We start from the raw sequence: 26,962 nt of genomic DNA, 5'->3' as shown, positions 1-26,962 counted from the left end.
AAGAAAAAATATAAAAATGTCCTTTTTGTTTGATTTAATCTGTTGTTTATATTTTAACTAAACTTAAAATAAATTGAAATAGTATTGAAAAATAATATTTAATTCACGATTCAATCTTTAACGCAATAATTTATCGGCCTCTTTTGTTGAAGAGTTTCAGTCTGCTTGAATCAAAAGCAAGAGACCATGATGCCATCCCAGAATCAACAGCTTGGAAAAATAAATTGACTGCTGTGTTAAAACAAAATCTTAAGTAAACACTTAAAAATCACTACATAGTTTGCTAAGAATTTACATAAACATATTTTATGTTGTTTCTGACTATTTGTCTTTGTCTGTATTGTTCTACGTTTCCTGAAGGCTCCCTATATCAATATATACTGCCTAAAACTCACTGTCTTATCTGACTGACACACAATGAGAGTTAATCACTTACTGATGTATGAAGCTGTAATTTATCAACAGATAATTCAATAGAAATCATTGTCAAATCTTAATACATTAATGTTTGAATGGAGAGTTTTACAGATTAAATTGAAAAAGAAGGCTGAAGTGTGCGATGACAACATAAACCAGTGTAAGACTTCATTTCCCAGAAGTCTCAGGAGCACATAAGTGATGTCACCTGATAGTCAACAGGGTGTGCTAATGTTTACAACCTTCGGGTTGTCAATAATTTCATCGTAAAAACTGTGATTTTTGCACCATATGTAAAAACAATTATATAATGGCGCAGACTAAAGGACTTGTTCTCTCATTCAGGTAAAAAGTCTACTTCAATATCAAACATCTGATCACCTTATAAAGCTTGTTAGCGTTTAGCTTGTCAACGTTAGTTATCTATATTGATAAATAAGCAAACGTATCACAGCGATGCTATTTGCTAACGTTAACTACAGACATTACTACACCCAAACCGACTCCACAATGAACTACGGTTAACTGGACATTAAACACAACCTTCGCTTTACTAGCTGACCACAGGTCTGTAAACATATAACTGTTACTAGAGCAGCTAGCATGTATGCTGTTTCGCTAGCTTCAGGGGTTGAAGAAACGGCTCACCTGACATGAGAACTCTGATAGGATTCAAACACAGTTAAGCTACACTTTTACTTATGGAAACTAGACATTTACCTAAGCAACATTTAAGATATGTTGCTACGCACAGTACAGCTCTGTTTCATAGTTTGCTATGCACCACACACAACTGACTAAAACTAGCTGGCATTTAGTTCAACTAATAGCCTACACTGTATGTCTGTCGTTGTTCTCTTGATTATTATATGTATTTTAAAAAAACGTATTGGGACGCTTTGGATTCCCATTGTTTCTAGCGGTATCATATCCACTGATGTTTTCTGGGACTTCTAGGTTGTTGGTTTAAAAATTATAACAGGACTTGTTTTTGCTCTTTCTTTGTGGCAGACTTTTCTAAGTTCCCTGGATGCTCCTGATCCCTTACAGGTGAACCAGTCAGCCTCTGCCAAGAACATTTCAGTGTGTACATTCTTCTGGTTAACAGGTGTGTATTGCTCTGCCAGGATATTATAATCCTACTTGACTTTAATATTTTGTTGAGGACCAATTTTAAATGAGAGCAATATATCAATATCATATTGATATTCAGATATGAAACTACATATTGTCTTAGATTTAGGATATCGTAATATGGCACAAGTCTTTTATTGGCTTTAAAGGATGTATTTCAGTGAAATCCCTAACCTGTTAGTTGACTAATTCAGTCAACAAGTTCTACGTTTAGGGGACGAGACACAGAGCTGAGGTTGTCTGTTGGCAGATTGTCCCTTTCGTGGAACACACACGGATGAATTAACGATTACTTTCTGAACATCTTGTATCTTCCACATGTCCCTGTCGGTCCATGCAGGTGTCACCAGTATCCAGATGGAGTGGGTGTTCATTATGAACCGGATGAGCTCTCAGGGAAGCTCTACAGCCCAGCGGAGGAGGATGGCGCTAGGAGTGGTTATCCTGCTGCTGGTGGATGTCATCTGGGTGGTCTCCTCCGAGCTCACCTCAGTAAGGACTTTGTTACACTCGCACAGTTTTCGACACCTGCTGCTGCAAATCCGGGTTGCAGTACAATAGGTCTTAAATCGAGACAGGGGGTGCAGCCATGCTCTATAATCAGAGTGCATTGAGGTGTTCTGGGGACAGCAGGCCATAGAGGGGGGCAGGAATGAGTCCTAAACCTGGAAATGAGTTAGCATTTTACCACTTCTAGGCTCCCTTGTCTCAAAGACAATGATTTTTGAACCATTAAAAAAAAGGATCTGTGGTAAGCTTATGGTTTTTTTACATTTTGTTTTACGACATTAATTCTATCAGTAAATACCCCACTGGTAAACGTCTGAAGCTTATGTGTGTAATTAAAAACAATGGTTGATAAAGAGTGTTGAAATGGGACTACTAGACGTCATAATGCTGAACATTACCCACCTTTAGCTTAGTGGTGGTAACGTGAAGTCACGGACCGTGCTGTAGTTTATTTATTACTTTACGATAGCTTTAAACTTCTGGCTTTTGAATTAATGCTTCAACAAATGTGTAAGTGTCTTTGTTGGTTACACCGCAGTCTGACATAACTCTGCCCCTGTCTTTCAAAACAAGGAGTTATTAAAGTACTAAAATACAGATAAAGCAGCTATTTCAATACTGTAATTCCAAATATTATAATAGAATACAATATAACTCCAATATTAGTAGTAGGGTAATATGTTTTTTTGTCATGATTCCCTTTTTAGGTTGTTAAAAGATTGATGTTTATGTATTACAAATTGTAGATCCTCTTTCTGCTCTGTACTGCTGGATTGGAAAAAAGCCATTTCAAACACAAACATTTAAATGGATGCCAGCTGACTTCTTGGGCTGTGGCGCCATTATAAAGGAATAGTTCATAATAACACATTTCTATAGTGCCTTCCATAACTACAGCTATAATGTGCATCACAAAATACAACACTATACATGAAACTGGAAAGAAAGAAACCCATTTAAAACATTTTAAAAAATCACGTGTGAGTAAATGAAATACAGGAAGTTCAACAATTGGTGAAACAGAGATAAAACCAATGCCAGTGTGTACAGTTTGGGTAGGCATAGAAAGTAGCTAGAAATGAGAGATAAGAGGAAACACAAGTACACTTTGTCATTGTCAAACATGTCCAAAGGAATCACTAAAGACAGACATACAGTGGGGAGAACAAGTATTTGATACACTGCCGATTTTGCAGGTTTTCCCACTCACAAAGCATGTAGAGGTCTGTAATTTCTATCATAGGTACACTTCAACTGTGAGAGACGGAATCTAACACAAAAATCCAGAAAATCTCAGTGTATGATTTTTAAGTAATTAATTTGCATTTTATTGCATGACATAAGTATTTGATCACCTACCAACCAGTAAGAATTCCGGCTCTCACAGACCTGTTAGTTTTTCTTTAAGAAGCCCTCCTGCTCTCCACTCATTACCTGTATTAACTGCACCTGTTTGAACTTGTTACCTGTATAAAAGACATCTGTCCACACACTCAATCAAACAGACTCCAACCTCTCCACAATGGCCAAGACCAGAAAGCTGTGTAAGGACATCAGGGATAAAATTGTAGACCTGCAGAAGGCTGGGATGGGCTACAGGACAATAGGCAAGCAGCGTGGTGAGAAGGCAACAACTGTTGGCGCAATTATTAGCAAATGGAAGAAGTTCAAGATGACGGTCAATCTCCCTCGGTCTGGGGCTCCATGCAAGATCTCACCTTGTGGGGCATCAATGATTTTGAGGAAGGTGAGGGATCAGCCCAGAACTACATGGCAGGACCTGGTCAATGACCTGAAGAGAGCTGGGACTACAGTCTGAAAGAAAACCATTAGTAACACACTACGCCGTCATGGATTAAAATCCTGCAGCGAACACAAGGTCCCCCTGCTCAAGCCAGCGCATGTCCTGGCCCGTCTGAAGTTTGCCAATGACCATCTGGATGATCCAGAGGAGGAATGGGAGAAGGTCATGTGGTCTGATGAGACAAAAATAGAGCTTGTTGGTCTAAACTCCACTCGCCGTGTTTGGAGGAAGAACAAGGATGAGTACAACCCCAAGAACACCATCCCAACCGTGAAGCATGGAGGTGGAAACATCATTCTTTGGGGATGCTTTTCTGCAAAGGGGACAGGATGACTGCACCGCATTGAAGGGAAGATGGATGGAGCCATGTATCGCGAGATCTTGGCCAACAACCTCCTTCCCTCAGTAAGAGCATTGAAGATGGGTCGTGGCTGGGTCTTCCAGCATGACAACGACCCGAAACACACAGCCAGGGCAACTAAGGAGTGGCTCCGTAAGAAGCATCTCAAGGTCCTGGAGTGGCCTAGCCAGTCTCCAGACCTGAACCCAATAGAAAATCTTTGGAGGGAGCTGATAGTCCGTATTGCCCAGTGACAGCCCCGAAACCTGAAGGATCTGGAGAAGATCTGTATGGAGGAGTGGGCCAAAAGCCCTGCTGCAGTGTGTGAAACCTGGTCAAGAACTACAGGAAACGTCTGATCTCTGTAATTGCAAACAAAGGTTTCTGTACCAAATATTAAGTTCTGTTTTTCTGATGTATCAAATACTTATGTCATGCAGTAAAATGCAAATTAATTATTTAAAAAATCATACGATGTGATTTTCTGGATTTCTGTTTTAGATTCCGTCTCTCACGTTTGAAGAGTACCTATGATGAAAATTACAGACCTCTGCATGCTTTGCGAGAGGGGAAACCTGCAAAATCAGCAGCGTATCAAATACTTGTTCTCCCCACTGTAACAGTTTCTACAGCTATTAGCTATATGGACTGATTACAAAGTCCAGTCATTCCTTCCAAAATGAGGTGAAAGTATTGAGTGTCACATTATATTATTAAATATAATATTTTGTCTCCAGTGCTCTTAAGCAGTACTGCATTTAGCTTGACAGAAATAAACTGGTGCCTAAATGCAAAACTGTCCAGCTTTTACTTGTGACCTTAACAGTTTGCTTCTGTTGATTCTTCCTGCAGTACATTTTCAGGCGGCAGGAGTACAACAAACCCTTCTTCAGCACTTTCACCAAGACCTCCATGTTTGTCCTGTATCTGCTGGGCTTCCTGCTGTGGCGGCCCTGGAGGCAGCAGTGCACCGGCTCTCTGAAGCGCAGACACTCTGCGTTTGTAAGTGCTTTTAATGTGTTCTCTGAGCTCCACCTGCAGCAGGAGCAGCACCTTGTGTCACAGTAAAGATAATGGAAACAATTGATTTTGACCTTTTGTTTTTCTAGACATAGCTTCTTTTCCATGTGTAATGCTTTTTCTAACCTAAGAATTCACTCATTGCATTGGACATGCTCAGTTATGAGCTGCAGCAGTAGTTTGGGTTCTTTTTGGTAAATAAAGACATGTCTGTGTTGTGCCTATTCTTTGATGATGAAAGGTGGCGAAGCTTTCCTGAAGACTGTAAAAGTTCAGAAGTGTTGTTTTGGTCTGTGAGTTGATGCTTTGTGTCTTCCTGCAGTTTGCTGATGCAGAGGCCTACTTTGCACCCTGCAACACGGACACCACTGTGAACAACTGTTTGGTATGTAGTCTCAGCAAGAGAGTAACCAGCTGTGCTACAGGTGTAACTAACTGTATGTTCAGTCTTTACCACTTGTTTGCTTGGACCAGTATTACAAAAATCCAGTACAAAATAACACTTGAGGCTGGTTTACAAATTGTGTGAAGCTCGGCTATAAAAGTCTGACCTCTGTCCCTCTCCAGAGTGAGCCGCTGTATGTCCCAGTGAAGTTCCAAGATGTACCTGCGGAGCCCTCACACTGTTTAATGGGAGACTGTGAATCTTGTGAGTACACGGGTGATGTTGTCTGTATTTTAAAATGAAGCATACTTAATTGTTGAAACAAGAAACACAGGAAGTGTACTAGTTAATATAATTCCAACAACAGAGGGCGGTAGTGAGCTATGCAAATATATTGAATCATTGTTATGAGCCAAAAATAGTTAATACACATTTAACAAGAGAACCTCTGTCTGACCTTTTAAGAGGGCCTCACACTCTTCTTTATTTTCTCTACTATCACCTTTCCACATAAAATCACCACAAGTACTAAATATGAACAAAATGATTGTGGCTGTATTTTGCAGGAAAAATCGAAAGATCTTTCAGCCATTCTGTACGTTTTGCGATGCAGTTCCGTAGAGTTATATTATAACCTGGGTGTCTGGATCTGACTGAAAGGCAATGTATCTCCAGACTCCAAAATCACACAGTGAAGGTTCAGAGAAAGTGTGTCAGTGTGTTGGTTGCTTTGGTTCTAAACATGTTTAGTACCTTTGTCTAAAAGGACAGCAGTGTGTCATGCATTAGCACCTGAAAAGCTGGATTTTTTTTGCGTAATAAAATACATTGATGGAGTTGCTGCAAACATAGTTGGAGTCTGGAAGTTACATTACTGTGTTTGTGTTGGAGCAATTGGAAATAGAGCCAGTTTCTCCCTGCCTCCGTCGACTCACTTCCATCTCCATTCGTCCCTCCCCAGCAGCTTCCAGGAAGCAGCGTGTGCGTTTCAGTAATGTCATGGAGGTGCGGCAGCTGCCCTCCACTCAGGCCCTGGAGGCCAAACTGTCCCGCATGTCCTACCCAGCTGCCAAGGACCATGAGGCCATGCTGCGTACCGTGGGCAAGCTGACCATCACTGATGTGGCCAAGATCAGCTTCTTCTTCTGCTTCGTGGTGGGTCAAACAGCTGGGGTCTCTAATTCAAGACAATGTGTAATTGAGACACACACACACACACACACACACACACACACACACACACACACACAGACCTAAACCTGAGCCTTTAGTTGATCCCTTATGTGGGGATTTTACTCCATGGTTTGTAAATCCTAGAACAATGACATTAACACAATACACAGGTGATTACATACTGTAACTATGTTTTTTTCCGGCTATACTATTTTTGATGATCACAATCCAACTGCCCAGATAGAAAAGGTTTAAATACTTGTCAGACATACAGCTCCGTAAAAAAATAAGAGACCACTCCACATTTTTCTTAAATCTTTATCTCTACATGTATGGCAGCCATTCCAGCGTCTGTTGAATTCCAACACAGAGAAACGTTGTCAGTAGTTTATAGAATACAATAAAAAAATGTGTGAAAGTGAGGTTTGGGAATGTCTTTATGAAAGGGAAGCAAAACTAATTCAAACTTTTCACACTGCTCGTATATGCATGCTTATTTATATATTTGTAATTACATAATAATAACTTTTATGTAATAACTTTAAGTTGTATTTTTTAATCATGAAAAATAAACTTTGTCCAGATAATCAGAATCAGAATCCCGTTATTGGTCCCACAGAGGGGAATTTTTTAAAATTCATAACATTAAGCTTCTCTGTGGCTCTATTTTGCTGTAACAAACGAAAATTTCCCCTCTGTGGGATGAATAAAGGGATTCTGATTCTGATTATCTCACTAAAGTACAGTAGAAGTATTCTGGTCAAATGTTCTTAAAGGATCAGAACTTAAAGTACTCATGATCCTGAAGGGTTGTTCCTGTCATCACATAACTTTGACTTATGTGTGAGAACTAAATTAAAGTATTCCCTATAGTGTTGATTCTTTTACATCATCATTTATTTAGTCATCATGGTTTGGTTTTATCAGGGAAAGGAAGTTGTTAATCAGATATATGTAGTGTCATGTCTGCAGACTGTATCAGTGGGACGAGGAGTGTTGGTGTATGAAATGTCTCATCCCCGAGTGTGTTTGTCTGCAGTGGTTCCTGGCTAACCTGTCCTATCAGGAAGCTCTGTCTGACACTCAGGTGGCTATTGTCAACATCCTGTCCTCCACCTCAGGTGACTCTTTCCCTCACAGCACCTACAGTATGAAGCAGAAACACATTTAACTCAAGCGCTTTATAGTCAACTGGGAAGTGTGTGATGGCTATGTGCTGTGAGCCATCATTTATTAATTTACCTAAAGAGAAATTGGTTAAATAAAATAAGTGGATGTGACTTTCTCTTCCAGGCCTGTTCACGCTCATCCTAGCAGCCATATTTCCCAGCAACAGCAGCGACCGCTTCACCCTATCCAAGCTGTTAGCCGTGGCTCTGAGGTAAGGGCTCCATCAGCGTGTTGGTGCTTCAGTAAAGCAAAGCATGCTGGTAGGTATTTTAGAGCTGAGCATGTATTTAATGAGCCGAATGTGTCTTAATCCTTTACTTCTTTATCTCTGTTTTCTATATTTGTGAATATTCTTGGTCCCAAAAAATGATCAAAATATAAACTTTGAACCCTAAACATTAAATAACCCCCTGATCTTGGTCTTTTTTGGCAACACTGATCCATATTCAATATTTTCTGCCTAAGGAACTTTTATTTTGTTTAAGTCTTTCTCTTTAAATGCTAATACATTAAATGTAAGTGTTAGCCAAGTACCAAAGCTTGACAAAAAAGAAAATCACTCAACATAACATTTTTACCTCCTGTTTCACTGATCTTTTTTTTTTTTTTAAGTTACTTAAAATCTATATTTGCCTGTTCTGAAGGAGACAACATTTAACCTAAGTTAGAAAATTGATTGGCAGGATTCATGATATTATTATTGTGATGTTTTGTATTCTCACATTAGATTCATTGTCATGATGATGTAGATCTAATCTGAATTTTAATCAGTCAGTTATGTCTCTGTTGTTTAGCATGGGAGGCGTTACCCTTGTGAGTTTCTCCAGCATGGACAACCCTGATGACAAAGGCGTCTCAGGTAACCATAGCGATATGTCACATTAGTCTTATTCCCAATAGCAGTGAATACATATATTGGTAAACCTTCCTACCAAATGTGATGACCTTCTCCATGCAGGTTCTCTGTGGTCTCTGGCGGGGGCCGTGCTGTACGCGGTCTACATCGTCATGATCAAGAGACGAGTGGATCGGGAGGATAAGCTCGACATCCCCATGTTCTTCGGTGAGTTTATTCTCAGTATCTGTTTTTATTCCATGAAGCCGCACCCCCATGGCGGACAGAGGCGACTTTACAGCTGTTGTGTGTCTCAGGGTTTGTGGGTCTGTTCAACCTGCTGCTGCTGTGGCCAGGCTTCCTTCTGCTCCACTACACCGGCTTTGAGGCCTTTGAGCTCCCCAGCCAGCTGGTGTGGACCTACATCCTCATCAACGGCCTCATCGGAACTGTCCTCTCTGAGTTTCTCTGGCTCTGGTGAGCACCTGACTTCTTGTTTTTTAAGTCACAATGTGTGATTCACAGAGTGTGATGCATAAAAGGCTCAACACAGGCTTAAGAGATATTCACGTTATGTTCTATGTCCTACTATACATGTCAGTAAAAACCCCACAGGACAACGTCTGAAGCTTAGGGTTAGCTGTAAATAAAAATATATGTGTGTTATTTGAGATGAAATGCTTAAAGAAAAAAATTATTGGCCAATATTTAAAAGCAATTATTGAAACAGCAATAACAATTATATTTCCAAGTCACCACATTCTTTTGCTCTCAGTCCTCTTGTTAAGTATCTAAAAATGAAAATGCAAATTGGTTTTTCAAATTGGATTTTTGCTTAAATAACACAATTATACATATGGTGTAGCATGTTAAATTATATTTTGTGAATTACATTTTGTTTTCAATAATACATTATCTTTTTAGTGACGTACTCTATTGGCTTCCATACCCAAAACGATAGCATTTGGATCCTGTCAGTTTGAGTGTGTGGCGCTCTCTCTCTGCACAGGGGCTGCTTCCTCACCTCCTCTCTGATCGGGACTCTGGCGCTAAGCCTTACCATCCCCCTCTCTATTATGGCAGATATTTGCATGCAGAAGGTATGTTTCCCTCCTAATAATCACAGTCCAGAGTTTGAAATAAAATGAAAGCTGTAGTTTGTTTGAAGAGTTTGTGTCAGAGCAGATTGCAAAATGAAAAATCAGTGAATGTGGGCAGAAATGTCAACTTTTTTACTCTTTTCTGTAAAGTGTATAAAATGTGCTTTTCACAAATATCATTTATTCAAATGTAATAATGTAAATACACTAACAAATTGAGGTTTAAAATAGTTTTCAATATGTATCATGTTTATAAATTAATCTAAAAATATTGTGTGTGTGTGTGTGTGTGTGTGTGTGTGTGTGTGTGTGTGTGTGTGTGTGTGTGTGTGTGTGTGTGTGTGTGTGTGTGTGTGTGTGTGTGTGTGTGTGTGTGTGTGTGTGTGTGTGTGTGTGTGTGTGTGTGTGTGTGTGTGGACAGGTCCGTTTCTCGTGGCTGTTTTTTGCCGGTGCGGTACCCGTCTTCCTCTCCTTCTTCATTGCCACGCTCCTATGCCACTACAATAACTGGGACCCTGTCCTGGTGGGACTGAGGAGAGTGTACGTCTTCATCTGCAGAAAACATCGCATTCAGAGGTACAGTTCACTGTCTGGCGTCACAGAGGTAGTACAGGGCACACTCCACTCTGACACAGTCTGAGAATCTGCCCGTAGGGGCAAGCCATAGACTGTTGTTCTGTTTCCCAACAAACTGTTCATTTAGTTTTCTGTTTTCTGATTTCCTGCCATTTGTTAAAAACCACTTGTGTAGACACGTGTGTGTGAGAACATCTCAACACCTTTATCCTCTTTGGCAAGGTTACACGAGCCGGACTGTTTGAAAATGTTTCTGTTGACTGAAGTACACAGGATTTTAGATTTATTTTCCAAAGAGCGTTATGTGTTTACCGGAACCCACCATAATGTGGACGTGTGCTCTCGCAGGCACACACAGTTGGCTGTGTTCTAGTGTTAGTGTGCTCAGCAGTGTTTTATGCTTACCTAAAAAAAGTTTGATTTGGAGTGTTAAGTATATCAACACACCAACAAGCAGCATATTTAGTTCGAGAGGCTGCCGTGTCTCGAGCTCCTCAACAACTCCACATCTTAGTGTTTTGTTGTTTTTAACTTTTTTTTGCAACATGCAAACCGCCCAAGCGAGCCCTATCATCCAATATGATAGAGAACAACTTTTACACATCAGGTCGCTGGTGGACAGCAATAATCCACAACGACCTGCAAACAATGGAGAGTCTCCGTGTTTACCTGCTGGAGCTCTACCTGTGGAGCGCAGGAGGAAGAGACCACGAGGTTCCCGGGCCGGGGTCCTGGTCAGGCTGAGGAAACGTGAAAACAGGCCTCCTCTACCGAGTTTACTTCTGGCAAATGTCCAATCCCTGGATAATAAGCTGGACGAACTCCGTAGCAGGGTGGCATTTCAACGGGACATTAAGACCTGTAATGTTTTGGTTTTCACGGAGACTTGGCTCGACCCCACGATACCGGACGCCGCCATTGCTCCACACGGATTCTCCATTCATCGCCAGGACCGGACAATAAACTCAGGGAAGAGCAAGGGAGGAGGTGTCTGCTTCATGATTAACAACAACTGGTGCTCAGATGTGGAGATCATTTCTTCGGACTGTTCTCCCAGCCTAGAGCACATCATGATCGGATGCCGGCCTTTTTATCTGCCGAGGGAGTTCACATCTGTTGTTCTAACAGCAGTGTATGTTCCGCCGCACGCTGACAACAACACAGCGCTGGAGGAGCTGTATGGGATTATCGACAGGACAGAGACTTCTCGGCCAGAGGCCGCATTTATTGTGGCCGGGGATTTTAACAGAGCCAACATGAAGAAAGTCCTGCCGAAATACTATCAGCACGTCAGCTGCCCCACGCGCGGTGGAAATACACTGGACCATGTTTACACTCCTTTCCGGCATGGATATAAAGCCCTCCCCCGCCCCCCCTTCGGCAAGTCAGACCACATATCTCTTCTTCTGCTCCCCGTTTACCGGCAGAGACTGAAGAGGGACCGACCTGTGACAAGGACAGTGCAGCGTTGGTCCGAGCAGTCTGACTCTGCTCTCCGCCACTGTCATCATTAAGCTCAGGGACCTTGGGCTCAACAGCGCCCTCTGTGACTGGATCATGAGCTTCCTGACGGGCAGATCCCAGGCAGTGCGGATGGGGAACATCACATCCTCCACCTTGACCCTCAACACCGGAGCCCCTCAGGGTTGTGTGCTCAGCCCTCTCCTCTACTCCCTGTTCACGCACGACTGCGTGGCCACACACAGCTCCAACACCATCATCAAGTTTGCTGACGACACGACCGTCATCGGCCTGATCACAGACGGCGACGAGACGGCGTACAGAGAGGAGGTCAGAGCCCTGACATCTTGGTGCCAGGACAACAACCTCCATCTCAACGTCAGCAAAACAAAGGAGCTGATTGTGGACTACAGGAAGAGGCAGAGAGAGGCACACACACCCATCACCATCGACGGGACTCCTGTGGAGAGAGTCAGCAGCTTCAGGTTCCTCGGGGTAAACATCAGTGAGGACCTGACATGGACACATCACACCAGGGTCATATCCAAGACGGCTCGACAGCGGCTCTTCTTCCTCCGCAGGCTGCGGAAGTTCAACATGGACTCCAGGATACTCTGCAACTTCTACAGGTGCACCATCGAGAGTATCCTGACTGGCTGCATCACCGCCTGGTATGGCAGTTGCACCGCCCTCAACCGTAAGACTCTACAGAGGGTGGTGAAAACTGCTCAGCACATCACCAGGACGGAGCTGCCATCCATGGAGGACCTCTACACCCAGCGGTGTAGGAAGAAGGCCGGTAGGATATTAAAGGACCCCCATCACCCCAGCAACAATCTGTTCTGTCTGCTGCCGTCTGGCAGACGGTACCGCAGCATCCGGACCAAGACCACCAGACTCAGAGACAGTTTTATACCACAGGCTATAAGACTACTGAACTCCTGAGCTGTGTGAATGTCTACTCACATCTGTTTATAGTACACACATACATATATATTATACACATCTGCCATACACATCTGTTTATAATACACATATCTATATATTATACATATCTGCCATATACATCTGCTATACATAATATATGCATCTGTCCATACCTCCTCATTCAACAGTGTAAAGTGTTTAAATACTTTCAATGTATTCCAAATATGTATATATTTCACATCCTCAAATCTTTATTGTTGTTATTGTAAATATTCTTCTCTCTTTTTGCACTATTTTATTTATGTTATTTGCACCATGTATCTGGAGTTGTTGGAGGAGCACGCGACATAAGATTTTCATTGCCAACATATACGCTGTATCTGCTGTGCATATGACAAATAAAACCTTGAAACCTTGAAACCTTTGGCATCACGGAGTGGTGTGTGTTTGAGGAGGACGATATAAACACACACACTGACGCGGTGATTTGCTACATCGGCAAATGCATCGATGACGTCGTGCCGCGGATTACTGTACGGACATTCCCAAATGAGAAGCCCTGGATAAACGGCGAGGTCCGAGCTAAACTTAAAGCACGGGCCATCGCGCACAGCGGCGGTGATTTGGATGAGTACAGGAATTCCAGGTATGCACTCCGGAGAGCTATTAGCAGTGCGAAAAGACAATACAGGGACAAGGTGGAGTCGAACTACAAGGGCTCCAACGCCAGAAATATGTGGTCTGGACTAAAAACAATAACAGACTACAAAAGGACAACGAGTGGTGCTGAGGAAGTGTCTGCATCTCTCCCAGATGAACTGAACACATTTTATGCACGCTTTGAGAAGCCCCCGGCTGTGGAGGCACAAAAGGCCCAGGATCACTGCTCACTGGTTTTAACCAGTGCAGATGTGTGTAGATCTCTGAAAAGGATCAACACACACAGGGCTCCAGGACCTGATGGCATCCCTGGCCGTGCTCTCAAGGTGTGTGCAGTTCAGCTGGCAGATGTGTTCACAGACATTTTCAATAGGTCACTGCTCCAGTCTGTAGTCCCCACATGTTTTAAAGAGTCCATCATTGTCCCTGTCCCCAAAAAGACAAAACCCATCTGCCTCAATGACTACCGCCCAGTTGCACTCACCTCCATCATCATGAAGTGCTTTGAGCGGTTAGTCAAAACTTTTATCACCTCCTCCCTCCCTGACTCACTGGACCCCCTGCAGTTTGCCTACAGAGCAAACAGGTCCACGGATGATGCCATCTCCCTCACCCTCCACACTGCCCTCTCCCACCTGGACCAGAGGAACACTTATGTGAGAATGCTGTTCATTGACTACAGTTCAGCATTCAACACCATTGTGCCCTCCAAGCTCATCATTAAGCTCAGGGACCTTGGGCTCAACAGCGCCCTCTGTGACTGGATCATGAGCTTCCTGACGGGCAGATCCCAGGCAGTGCGGATGGGGAACATCACATCCTCCACCTTGACCCTCAACACCGGAGCCCCTCAGGGTTGTGTGCTCAGCCCTCTCCTCTACTCCCTGTTCACGCACGACTGCGTGGCCACACACAGCTCCAACACCATCATCAAGTTTGCTGACGACACGACCGTCATCGGCCTGATCACAGACGGCGACGAGACGGCGTACAGAGAGGAGGTCAGAGCCCTGACATCTTGGTGCCAGGACAACAACCTCCATCTCAACGTCAGCAAAACAAAGGAGCTGATTGTGGACTACAGGAAGAGGCAGAGAGAGGCACACACACCCATCACCATCGACGGGACTCCTGTGGAGAGAGTCAGCAGCTTCAGGTTCCTCGGGGTAAACATCAGTGAGGACCTGACATGGACACATCACACCAGGGTGATATCGAAGACGGCTCGACAGCGGCTCTTCTTCCTCCGCAGGCTGCGGAAGTTCAACATGGACTCCAGGATACTCTGCAACTTCTACAGGTGCACCATCGAGAGTATCCTGACTGGCTGCATCACCGCCTGGTATGGCAGTTGCACCGCCCTCAACCGTAAGACTCTACAGAGGGTGGTGAAAACTGCTCAGCACATCACCAGGACGGAGCTGCCATCCATGGAGGACCTCTACACCCAGCGGTGTAGGAAGAAGGCCGGTAGGATATTAAAGGACCCCCATCACCCCAGCAACAATCTGTTCTGTCTGCTGCCGTCTGGCAGACGGTACCGCAGCATCCGGACCAAGACCACCAGACTCAGAGACAGTTTTATACCACAGGCTATAAGACTACTGAACTCCTGAGCTGTGTGAATGTCTACTCACATCTGTTTATAGTACACACATACATATATATTATACACATCTGCCATACATATCTGTTTATAGTACACATATCTATATATTGTACATATCTGCCATATACATCTGCTATACATAATATATGCATCTGTCCATACCTCCTCATTCAACAGTGTAAAGTATTTAAATACTTTCAATGTATTCCACATATGTATATATTTCACATCCTCAAATCTTTATTGTTAATATTGTAAATATTCTTCTCTCTTTTTGCACTACTTTATTTATCTTTTGCACCATGCATGTTGAGTTGTTGGAGGAGCATGCGACATAAGATTTTCATTGCCAACATATACGCTGTATCTGCTGTGCATATGACCAATAAAACCTTGAAACCTTGAAACCTCCTGCTGCAGCCTTTATTTTCATAAAATAATTGCCTCATTATTAATGGCCTACAATACAGCTTAAAAAAAAAAAATACAATAATGTTTTTGTTTTCTAAAATACCAAACCTGGTTTTAGGAAATGTGACTCTTCACAACCAAAAATAAATTGCATCAAAATCCATCCATCCATCTTCTCCCGCTTATCCGTCAGGGTTGCAGAGGTAACAGCTCCAGCAGAGAGCCCCAAACGTTCCTTTCCCTGGCCACATCAACCAGCTCTGGCTGGGGGATTCCAAGGCGCTCCCAGGCCAGCGAAGAGACATAATCCCTCCACCTGGTCCTAGGTCTACCCCTCGGTCTCTCGGTCCAGCTGGACGTGCCTGGAACACTCCCTAGGGAGGCGCCCAGGTAGCATCCTCACTATGTTCCCGAACCACCTCAACTGGCTCCTTTCAACGCAAAGGAGCAGCGGTTCCACTCCGAGTCCCTCCCGCATGACTGAAATTCTCACCTTATCCCTAAGGGAGATGCCAGCCACCCTTCGGAGAAATCCCATTTCGGCCGCTTGTATCCGCAATCTCGTTCTTTCGGTTATGACCCATCCTTCATGACCATAGGTGAGGGTAGGAACGAAGATGGCCCGGTAGACAAAGAGCTTTGCCTTCTGGCTCAGCTCTCTTTTCGTCACAACGGTGCGGTAAAGCGACTGCAGTACTGCTCCGGCTGCTCCGATTCTCCGGCCCATCTCACGTTCCATTGTTTCCTCACTCGAGAACAAGACCCCGAGATACTTGAACTCCTTCACTTGGGGTAAGACTTCATTCCCTACCTGGAGCGGACAGTCCATCGGTTTCCTGCTGAGAACCATGGCCTCAGATTTGGAGGTGCTGATCCTCATCCCAGCCGCTTCACACTCGGCCGCAAACCGATCCAGTGAGTGCTGCAGGTCACAGACCGATGAAGCCATTAGGACCACATCATCTGCAAAAAGCAGAGGTGCAATCCTTAGCCCACCGAAATGCAGACCCCCTCCCCCACGACTATGCCTTGAAATCCTGTCCATGAATATCACAAACAGGATTGGTGACAAAGTGCAGCCCTGGCGGAGGCCAACCCTCACCGGAAATCGGTCCGACGTGCTACCGAGGACCCGGACACAGCTCTCGCTTTGAGAGTACAGAGATTGGATGGCCCTGAATAGAGACCCCCTCACCCCATACTCCCGCAGCACCTCCCACAGTATCTCCCTGGGAACCCGGTCATACGCCTTCTCCAAATCCACAAAGCACATGTAGACCGGATGAGCGTACTCCCAGGCCCCCTCCAGGATCCTTGCGAGAGTGAAAAGCTGGTCCGTCGTTCCACGACCAGGACAAAAACCGCATTGTTCTTCTTCGATCTGAGGTTTGACAATTAGCCTGACCCTCCTTTCCAGCACCTTAGAGTAAACTTTCCCGGGGAGGCTGAGTAATGTGATGCCTCTGTAATTGGCACACACCCTCTGATCCCCCTTTTTAAAAAGAGGAACCAACACCCCGGTCTGCCACTCCTTCGGTACTGTTTCCGACTTCCATGCAGTGTTGATGAGACGTGTCAACCATGACAGTCCCTCAACACCCAGAGCCTTCAGCATTTCTGGGCGGATCTCATCCAACCCCGGGGCTTTGCCACTGTGGAGCTGTTTGACTACCTACGTGACTTCCCCCCGTGAGATTGGAATTGATCCCCCTTCATACTCCAGCTCCGCCTCTAACATAGAGGGCGGAGTTGTCGGATTCAGGAGTTCCTCAAAGTGTTCCTTCCACCGCCCTAACACACTATCAGTTGAGGTCAACAGCGTCCCATCCTTACTGTACACAGCTTGGATGGTTCCCTGCTTCCCCCTCCTGAGGTGTCGGACGGTTTTCCAGAACAACTTTGGTGCCGACCAAAAGTCCTTCTCCATGGCTTCTCCGAACTTCTCCCACACCCGCTGCTTTGCCTCGGCCACGGCTGAGGCTGCCGCCCTTCAGGCCCGTCGATACCTTGCAACTGCGTCAGGAGTACCCCGGGATTACATATCCCGGAAGGCCTCCTTCTTCAGTCGGACGGCTTCCCTGACCACCGGTGTCCACCATGGAGGCTTGGAACACTGCCCACACCCGCTCGGTGCCTCACACCTTGGGCAACTCCGGAGAAGAATAGAGTCCAACCCCTATCCAGAAGTAAGGTTCCAGAGCCGATGCTGTGCGTAGAGGTGAGCCCCACCAGATCCAACTGGTAACGCTCCACCTCCCGCACAAGCTCCGGCTCCTTCCCCCCCATAGAGGTGACGTTCCACGTCCCCAAAGCCAGCTTCTGTCGCCTGAGTCTGGTTCGTCGAGACCCTCTGCTTTCACTGCCACCCTTCTGGCAGCGCACCCGACCCCATCGCTGTTTCCCGTAGGTGGTGGGCCCGCGGGACGGGGAAGCAGAGGTGTTGCCCACGTTGCTTTTTCGGTCTGTGCCCGGCCGGGCTCCGTGGCAAGCCCGGCCACCAGACGCTCGCTGACGAGTCCTCCTTCTGGGCCTGGCTCCAGAAAGGGACCCCAGGCTTCCTCCGGGCCGGGTATCCTCGCTTTCATGTGTGTTTGTCATGAGGTCTTTTGAACCAATCTTAGTCTGGCCCCTTACCTGAGACCAATTTGCCATGGGAGACCCTACCAGGAACACAAGGTTCCAGACAACACAGCCCCCAGGTTCATCGGGGCACACAAACCTCTCCACCACGATAAGGTGCTGGTTCTCGGAAAGGAATGTAAACAAACTTTCATTAAAAACTCCCAAAAATGTATATTTCTTTAGTAGTGATGGTCAGGACTGAAGTTAGTTTAAAGATTTGATAATAATAATAAACTGTATTTAGGTAGCACCTTTCAAAACATAGTTATTCTACACTGTGATGGAGTTCCACTAAGATCTCATTCTATATTTTTGTACAATGACAAAAAAGACTTTCTATCTATTCTAAAGCTTTCACAGAAAACACACAGAGAGAAAGTGAGCTAAATAACAGCATCTAAACCTAAAAACAGATAGAAAATAATAAAACAAACATCAATTGATTAAAAATGTAATCACATTAAAGTTATTCTTAAAGAGTGAGTTTTAGAAAGTGATTTAAAAAAGCTGACGGATTTTGCCGCCTTGATGTCCTCGGGCAGGTCGTTCCAGGTCCAGCAGCCCAGCAGAGTCTGTGTGTGCGTCCTGGATGGTGGATTTGACTCGGCAAAGTGAAACAAAACACAGATATATAACTTTATGGCAGTTTTTGGATAAACATTTCTTTCTTCCTCTTAAAGTGTCAAACAAGGGTTAGAAAGTTCATACTTTTAAAGTTTTAAATAGAAAGTGATTTTTGTTCAGTGTGGTGTTTGACCTGAAAAATTAATTGACCTTAACTCACACACACACTCAGAGGCTAGGTTCTGTGACATTCTCACAAGGACACTAGAGATGTGTAGCTGAGTGTAATCTCATGAGCATGCTCCACTGACTGCTCTCTGCCACACTTCTGCTCCCTTCCTGTTTCAACGCGTGTTCCCATTTGGTGAGGGATTACTATAATAATGATGTTTGTCAAGAAGATGACTGTGATGATGATTGACACCCGCTTCCCTCCCGCCCACAGATTGCCTGAAGACAGCGAGCAGTGTGAAAGCCTTATTCCTCTACACACCGTCTCCCCCAACGAAGGAAGCTTCTGCTCGTGATCCAGCAGCCAACACAAGTAAAAGCTCATTCAGATGTGCAGGTGCATAAATCAGCTTGTTTTTTTTCCATCTTACCCTTGGAAAAACATGAACATTTACAAACTTCGAAAATAATTTCAAGGTCCCCTATTATGCTAAATGCACCTTTTGATGTCTTTTATACATAAATATGTGTCCCCGGTGTGTAAGGAGACTCACAAAGTGTCAGAAAATACAACCCTCTCTCTTTTCCTCCTTACCCACTTTTCTAAAAACGGGGGTACAAACGAGCTGATCCAGATTTGCTGCCGATATGACGTCATATCGGAAATGTGGGCTGGCTTTACATTGAATTCCTGGCAACGTCCCGTCCACATGACCTTTCGTCCCCCATATACAGTCTGCGAGCTGAATCCCCTCTGTTATGGAAGTAATATGGTCTGTGTTTATATTAGCAAGCAGCGCTAACACTCAGAGCTAACGCTGTACTGCAGAGACTGTGTGTAATATAAAGGTCCTGTCCTTGTGGTAAACCGAGAGAGAAATGTTTGAGCTCCATACTGTTTCAGAGATAATGCTGGATGTGGTTTGGAACATAATATGGTGTTTAATCACGGCAGCGTTTAGCTGAGTTTCTCCCGGTACAAAACTCTCTTCAGAGAGATCATGACGCTTCAAAGGGGCGAAACTTTTTTCACCGAGGGCCACATACAGAAAAATATAAGGAGAGCTGGGCCACTTATAGAGGTGAGTATTGCCTGATAAGTTAAGTTAAAAGTTAGTAAAACAAATCAAATGTAGGTGAATAATGCGCTATACTTGAAAATACTTTCAGAAAAAAACAGCCTACATCCCGTCTGTCTTTAAGGTTTCATTAATTTAGTTGGCAGCTCATTCCTTAAAACAGAAGCCTCAGATTGTTTATAATAAGAGTAAATATGAAGGTTCAATTTCAAGCTCATTATAGAAATAAGTTATTGGGGGTTTTTTTATCAACTAAGATTTGTTAGAAAATGTTTTACATTTTAAATGACTACATTTATTTGAAATTGGGCTCATTAATATATGTTAACATACATATTTGAGAAGTACAATATAAGACAATCAGAAATTGAATTTGTGGGCCGTGTTGCATTATACTTTTAGAATTTGCTGAGGGCCGATTCAAAAAGGGACTGCGGGCCGCATTTGGCCCCCGTGCCGTAGTTTGGACACCCCTGATTTAAAGCTACAGTCACAGAATCAGCACTTTAGGAACAGGGCTGAAATAGAGGGGGATGAGGCATGCTACAATGGGGGATCTGTTTGGTATTTTGAGCAAAACACTTCACAGACATGTTCTGTAGATATGGTCAATAATATATTGTTAAATATAGCATAATAGGAGACCTTGAGAATCTAATTGTTCTCCCTAGTTGGACTGTGGCAGTGCTACAGGGAAGTCATCCACTCACTTTTGATCTGAATCTGTTTTTCATTTATGAATTTTAAATGAAGTTATTTTTGTGTAAAGTTATAAGAACAAAAAACGGTATTACTAAAACAAGACCAATAATTAGATAGAGTAATACAAGCCTTTGCTTAACAAATGTTGCAACATCTTTAATAACGGCATCCTCTGTGTTGAAAATCATAAGGCTGCAATAATAACTCACATGATAGATGATGTTCCTGTTCACAAATCCGTAGAGTTAATCCACTCTGCTTTTACCCTCAGCCTTAATTTTTTTTAAACATCTTTTAGATATTTAGGTATTTTTGTTGGCCGACCCGAAAGTTAGTATCGCCAGGACTGCCTCAACAAAATGCAATGTGGTTTTTCCATGGAATTTAGGATAATAAGAAAAATAAGATTGGTGACAAACACACTTTTATGATACTTAAAATGTTTAGTTCAGCAGGATAATCTCCACATATTAACACCACTTTAGGATTTTTAAAGCGTAAATGCAATCTCCAGAAGTAAAAAGCTAATGTTGGGCTATAAAGGAACTACAACAGCGCTAAGCCAAAGGCGCCTAATGGTTTGCGTGATCACGTTTAGATGTGTTATTAAGAAACTTGTTAGCAACTGCTGTTTAGTTGACACATAGAAGCTTCAGGCATTCACCAGTGGGGTATTTACTGATGTGTTTTATGTCGTAGAACAAAACGTGAAGATCTGTTGTAAAAAGTGTAGCAGCTGCATCCCCACGGTTAGACATGAGGAAGCAAGCGTGTTTTCTTTTGCATCCCCACTCTCTTCCTTGGCCTTCAGGGCTTGCTACACCCTTTGCTCTCTTTGGGAGATGGCCAGGACTGTCAACTGGAGGATAAGAATGTCCTTGGTGCGTGCTCTGCCAGACACCCCCCAAAAGGGATTGTGTTCCATCCCCTACATCTCATAAAATCCTGAGGTAAACACTGAAGGGGTGCATTATAAGCTGAGCTTTATTAGAAAGAACAACTTGGTTGGAGGTGATGGAGTACCAGGTTTTGCTCAAAGGGAAAATATCCTGCCTTACCTTTGTAGGGTTCTAAATTCTATAGCAGGAATAGGCTAAAACAATCCAAGAGACTTCTCATCTAAATTGAACAGGATTTATTAAAAACAATGATATAATAAGTTTACAAAGGACGCTCGGGCGAGGTTTTCTCATCTTTAACTGGTCCACAGTCCACTTTGGAGTGGTTAGCTGTCTACAGCGTCGTAGGAAGAAGGGCTGATCTCAAACTTTTCAAATTGTTTTCTACTCTAAGGTCCTTCCGGCCTCGTCTTCTCTTATTGGTTCGAAGCAACGGGGCGGGTCTTTGGCACATCTGACTTCGTCTTCTTCTTCTGTCTTCTTCTATTGGCTGAAGTCATCCAAGGCGGGTCCATGCCATGTTGTGCTAAGCCTCTCATGAAGTCACTGTCGCCATCTGTTGATGTATTCGTGACGCTTCCAACTATGATATGTTATTATTCAATTCTTCTGAGGTTTATTGGTTATTAAACACAAAATACATTATAGTAATGCAGCGTCAATGAACGGCCTGTTTAGTATGTAACTCCACGCGTCATTTTCCCTTTACCCATATGAATATGCTATTAGCTACATGCAGACTGAGGCTAAAAACAACAACATCCGGTATGACCGGAAGTTCAAAATGTGGTCCGTCAGCAAACAGTGAATTATATCCTTTAATGTTCCGTTTCAATATATTGATTTATTCTCACACCTTCCTTTGCCGGTCAGTAGTCCGGCCCCACCAGTTGGAACTATAACTATGCTGTGAACTACCTGTCTGCGGACAAAGTCAGAAACACAACTCCAAATAAGTGCTTCATGTCTGCTAAATCTGACAACAGGCAGTAGTTTGCCAACACATTATTACTGAACCGCTGCAAGGTGATGTCGATGCTTTGCTCTCAGATGCTCCCAAATGGCCAAACACAATTGAAGTCCGATTGGATCCCAAACACTAGGATTCCTGCATCAGTTGATGCCTGCCGTCTCCTCCCTGCTTCACTCAGTTGTTTTTCTTTGAACATCTGTCATGTATTTGTCTGCGCCCGCAGTGTTTGGACATTGTGCTGAGTAAGAGGGACAGGACACAAGGAGGACAGGATGATCCTCACGTAAATATTTAACATCTGAGATTGGCCGCCCACTTTGCAAAGTCTGCGTCTGTTCAGTCAGGCTTGTCTCAGCTGTCTCCAAAGCCATTCAGTAATTGCCCGCAGCGCATACAGAGACTCTGAACTCAGCGTGAGGTTTCTGAAAGAGCCGTTAGTGGAGGATGAAGGAAGTGCAATTTAGGACAAACATAAGCCTGTCTGCTGGGTGTGAGGTGTCTTAACGGATCAGAGCAAAAGTATGTGTGCACGTCTGTGTGTCGACTTGCTTAAAAACAAGCCTGAACTTGAGGATTATTAATCGATTAACCTTTTTGATAATTATTTTCAGGTAAAGGAGGCAGTGAAGTGCACATTACATGCTCGGTATCTGACCATGTTTCGCTTTTAATGATGTGAAAATAAAGGAAAACCTCAAATCCCCACAACAGAGGAGTAGGAACTCAAGTTTGACTTGATGGATGATTAAAATGATGAATGGATATTAGGAATATTGAGGATTTGAGTGTGAATTATGTGGCTTTTTCATATTTCATTTTTGGGGAATTTAATTTCCAAAATGCAAACGTTTAAATGTTGTTTCAAAGTCTTCTCTACACTCCCAGGAATCAGACATGTTTTTACATGAAATAAAAACACGATATTTCAGCTCCTGCTGCATTAGAGGTCCCCTATTATACAAAAGGCACTTTTTGCTGTCTTTTATGCATAAATATGTGTTCCCGGTAGTGTTGCCACAGTTACCTTGAAAAAGTAATCTGAATACTGATTACTGATTACTCCTTCAAGAAGTAACTTAGTTACTTTACTGATTACTTGATTTTAAAAGTAAGTTAGATTACAAGTTACTTTATTAGTTACTTTCAGCAGCTGCTGACAACACCCCTCCTCCCCCCTCGTGCTGAAAACGTGGCTTAATTGTCGCACATACGTCACTCCCCGAGACACAAGAAGAAAGCAAAAATATATCTTTACTAAGGAGAATGACAACAATAGTAACGCACAGTGACTTGGATAAGTAACTTTAATCTCATTACTGGTCTGGAAATAGTAACGCGTTAGATTACTCGTTACTGAAAAAAGAGGTCAGAGTAACGCGTTACCGACATTTCTGGTCCCCGGTGTGTAAGGAGACTCAAAAAGTGTCAGAAAATACAACCCTCTCTCTTTTCCTCCTTACCCACATCTCTAAAAACGGGGGTACAAACGAGCTGATCCAGATTTGCTGTGGATATGATGTCATATCGGAAATGTGGGCTGGCTTTACATTGAACTCCTGGCAACGTCCCGTACACGTGACACGTCCCAACCTACCGTCCCCCATATACAGTCGCGAGCTGAATCCCCTCTGCTGTGTGTGTGTGTGTGTGTGTGTGTGTGTGTGTGTGTGTGTGTGTGTGTGTGTGTGTGTGTGTGTGTGTGTGTGTGTGTGTGTGTGTGTGTGTGTGTGTGTGTGTGTGTGTGTGTGTGTGTGTGTGTGTGTGTGTGTGTGTGTGTGTGTGTGTGTGTGTGTGTGTGTGTGTGTGTGTGTGTGGCAGGATGTCTGCAGGTGGGACTTAGAGTTGTTGTGTATATAATGTCTCTGTTCTAGTGGTAAACACTGAGAAGTGTTTCAGAAATAATGCTGGATGTGGTTTGGACATAATATAGCGTTTAATCACGGCAGCGTTTAGCTGAGTTTCTCCATTAGAAACTTCTCTCTTCAGATAGAGCGTGACGCTCCAAAGGGGCGTGGTCAGCAGCAGCTCAGCTCAAATGTACAGTCACAGAATCAGCACTTTGGAAAACAGGGCTGAAATAGAGGGACAGCGGACATCTGTTTGGTATTTTGAGCAAAACACGACAGAGACATGTTTTTTAATATATATTTGAGACGTATAATATATGCCATAAAAGAGCATAATAGGAGACCTTTAATGTAGCTGTCTGTACACTGAGGTACAGTTTCCAAATAGTTTGAAGGTGTGCGCCCCTACATTTCTGTAGATTAATATTTATAAAGTGTTTATACTTGTATGTTACACTAGCCTGAGTTGTGTCTCTGTTTTCTCATTCTTGTTTCCTTTATTGTCTCCAAAGGTGGTGAATGTGGATCTCTGAGCTGACAATCTGGATCTTTCAGAGACATTGAACTACCCCAGTGCCTCCTTTAAATCTATTTATTTTCTACAGTGTTGAGACGTCACAAACATTTTTACAAGCTCTTTTTTTTATTTCCATGTTCCAGTCGTCACAGACTGAGACTTTTTCTTTCAATGTTTTTCCTGTGTAAAAACCTGATGGTTCTCAAGGTGCTGGACATTAACAGTGATTACCATATTGTTATGTGACCAAATGAAGCGGTACATTTTAAACTTGATCATAACACTAACAGAGATACAGTAACTGTGTGTGTGTCTTAAAAAAATGTGTGAGTTCCGACTTCACAAACTATTTTTCAGGAGCAACACTGTTCTGGATGTTGTGTGTCTGTTGTAGCCTTGCTGCTTCTTTGTTAAATGTTTGTGTGAAGCAGACACATTTATTCACAAATGACAATCTGTAAGACGTTGATTCGGTTGCCTTCGACAGAGAAAACTTGCTTTTTTGTATACCAGCAGTGTGATAAACTTCATGTAATGGAAATCGTAGAAACGGCACAGCGATGACGTCATGTTGCTCAGCCTTGGCAGCTTGGGTGAAGACCAAACCTTTCAGAGTAACCTGCATTACTTTAGAGCTCCAGTTACACGGTCCTGATAGTTCAACAGTTTAAAGGGAATCTCGGTATTGTTTAAGGTGGGGTTGTATAAGGTAATTTCCATAGTCCCTGTATTACCTGCAGAAGATGAAGGAGAAGGTGTGCACAATGACAGCAGGAATGATATTTTGACACCTAAAGAATCAATCAACACTATATTTCGATTATTTTTGTTGTTGTCAAATGCAGTACATTGCTACACTGCTCGTACTCCTGTCTGATCACCACACACCATCCACTGACTATGAAGAGCTACCTCATACAACCCCACTTCTAACTATCCCTTTAACATCTGTCAGTAAAAAATATCCTGCATGATTTTATATTTCAGTTTCTCTTTCACTGCGACAGACTGAGTCGCATATGAAGAATAATTAAAACCCACTATAGCTGAACAAAAAGCATCGCATCAGCTTTCTTGTGTCAGTGCTGGATCATGAAGACAAACTGTGATTGAGACATAATCCTTGTCTTTGAATATGAAGTCATGATAAATCTTGCGCTATGAGCTACAAAACGCCTTGCTGCAATAACGTTTGTCTGTTGTATGAACAGATTCCTTTTCATAATGGCTGTAAATACTGTACACAGGGAAGTGTCAAGAGTTTTGTTTGTGAATTTCAGATAACCACTACAGATTCCCGTCTGAGATTGTGTATCATTTTTATATTGTATGTGTCATTGTTAATGAATTTTGCCAGAGGAAAGGTTTTCAAAACAGCCAAATTGTTGTATGGAGATTGTATCACATATGCTGGAAGGTTGTACGTGATCTTTTTCTTTCTTCAGCAGACTCAATTGATTTACTGCCTGTGATTCCATGGGATGATAAATGTTTCTTTAAGCAGCCTTAGTGTCTGTCACAGAGCCCAGGATGTAAACACTACAGATGAAGGTAAAGTGTCAATGTTATTCCACATCCTGGTGGAGGTCAGTTCTATTAATGGAGGGTTTACTGCAGTTAGCATTGACTGCACCTATGAAGTGGAGGAAGTAACAACCGGCCTGTGGGGGGGAACTCACGGGAGCACTTTATGTGACCGTTGTGATCTTCTCTTCCTCTAACTGAACCTGCTGTGTTTTGGCCGATCAGTCAAGCACAAAACCTTTTTAGGTTGATTAGTTTGCAACGATGTCTGCCTTGACATTCTTTTATTATTTTCATCTTTTATCAACAGTGATTGTTGAATCATAGATATGATTATATTTCTTTCTCATGTTCTTTGTCTTTTTTTCTGAGTAATTTCGTCTTCCTTAAAGTTTCAATGAATATGTTATAAAATGTAAAAGAAGGCTGTAATAGTAACGTCCCTTTTATCAACCTCAGCTCTTGAAGTCTGTTTTACTACTTACACTGCACTATTAAACAAGTCTTTTTAAATCTCTATTAAATGACTTAT

General features: G+C 43.1%; 1 protein-coding gene across 3 annotated transcripts; it reads left to right on the top strand.

The window, feature by feature from the left end:
- Positions 1-620: 620 nt before the first annotated feature.
- Positions 621-26,962, top strand: LOC134867729 (solute carrier family 35 member F5-like). Of its 3 annotated transcripts, none has more exons than XM_063888516.1 (16): positions 621-762; positions 1,429-1,525; positions 1,892-2,043; positions 5,058-5,207; positions 5,548-5,610; positions 5,793-5,874; positions 6,575-6,765; positions 7,823-7,904; positions 8,077-8,164; positions 8,748-8,812; positions 8,912-9,016; positions 9,106-9,265; positions 9,798-9,888; positions 10,310-10,464; positions 19,164-19,286; positions 24,902-26,962. In XM_063888516.1, exons 3-15 carry the CDS (start codon positions 1,909-1,911, stop codon positions 19,243-19,245), a joined length of 1,449 nt encoding a protein of 482 aa, XP_063744586.1. In that variant the 5' UTR covers positions 621-762; positions 1,429-1,525; positions 1,892-1,908; the 3' UTR covers positions 19,246-19,286; positions 24,902-26,962. The 3 variants fall into 3 exon arrangements, with proteins under 3 accessions (XP_063744586.1, XP_063744585.1, XP_063744584.1); XM_063888515.1 differs by having other exon boundaries at positions 6,572-6,765; positions 19,164-19,262; XM_063888514.1 differs by having other exon boundaries at positions 6,572-6,765.

The sequence above is a fragment of the Eleginops maclovinus genome, chromosome 7, assembly GCF_036324505.1.
Source record: "Eleginops maclovinus isolate JMC-PN-2008 ecotype Puerto Natales chromosome 7, JC_Emac_rtc_rv5, whole genome shotgun sequence".
NCBI classification, from domain to species: domain Eukaryota; kingdom Metazoa; phylum Chordata; class Actinopteri; order Perciformes; family Eleginopidae; genus Eleginops; species Eleginops maclovinus.
This window is presented reverse-complemented; position numbering and strand designations above follow the sequence as displayed.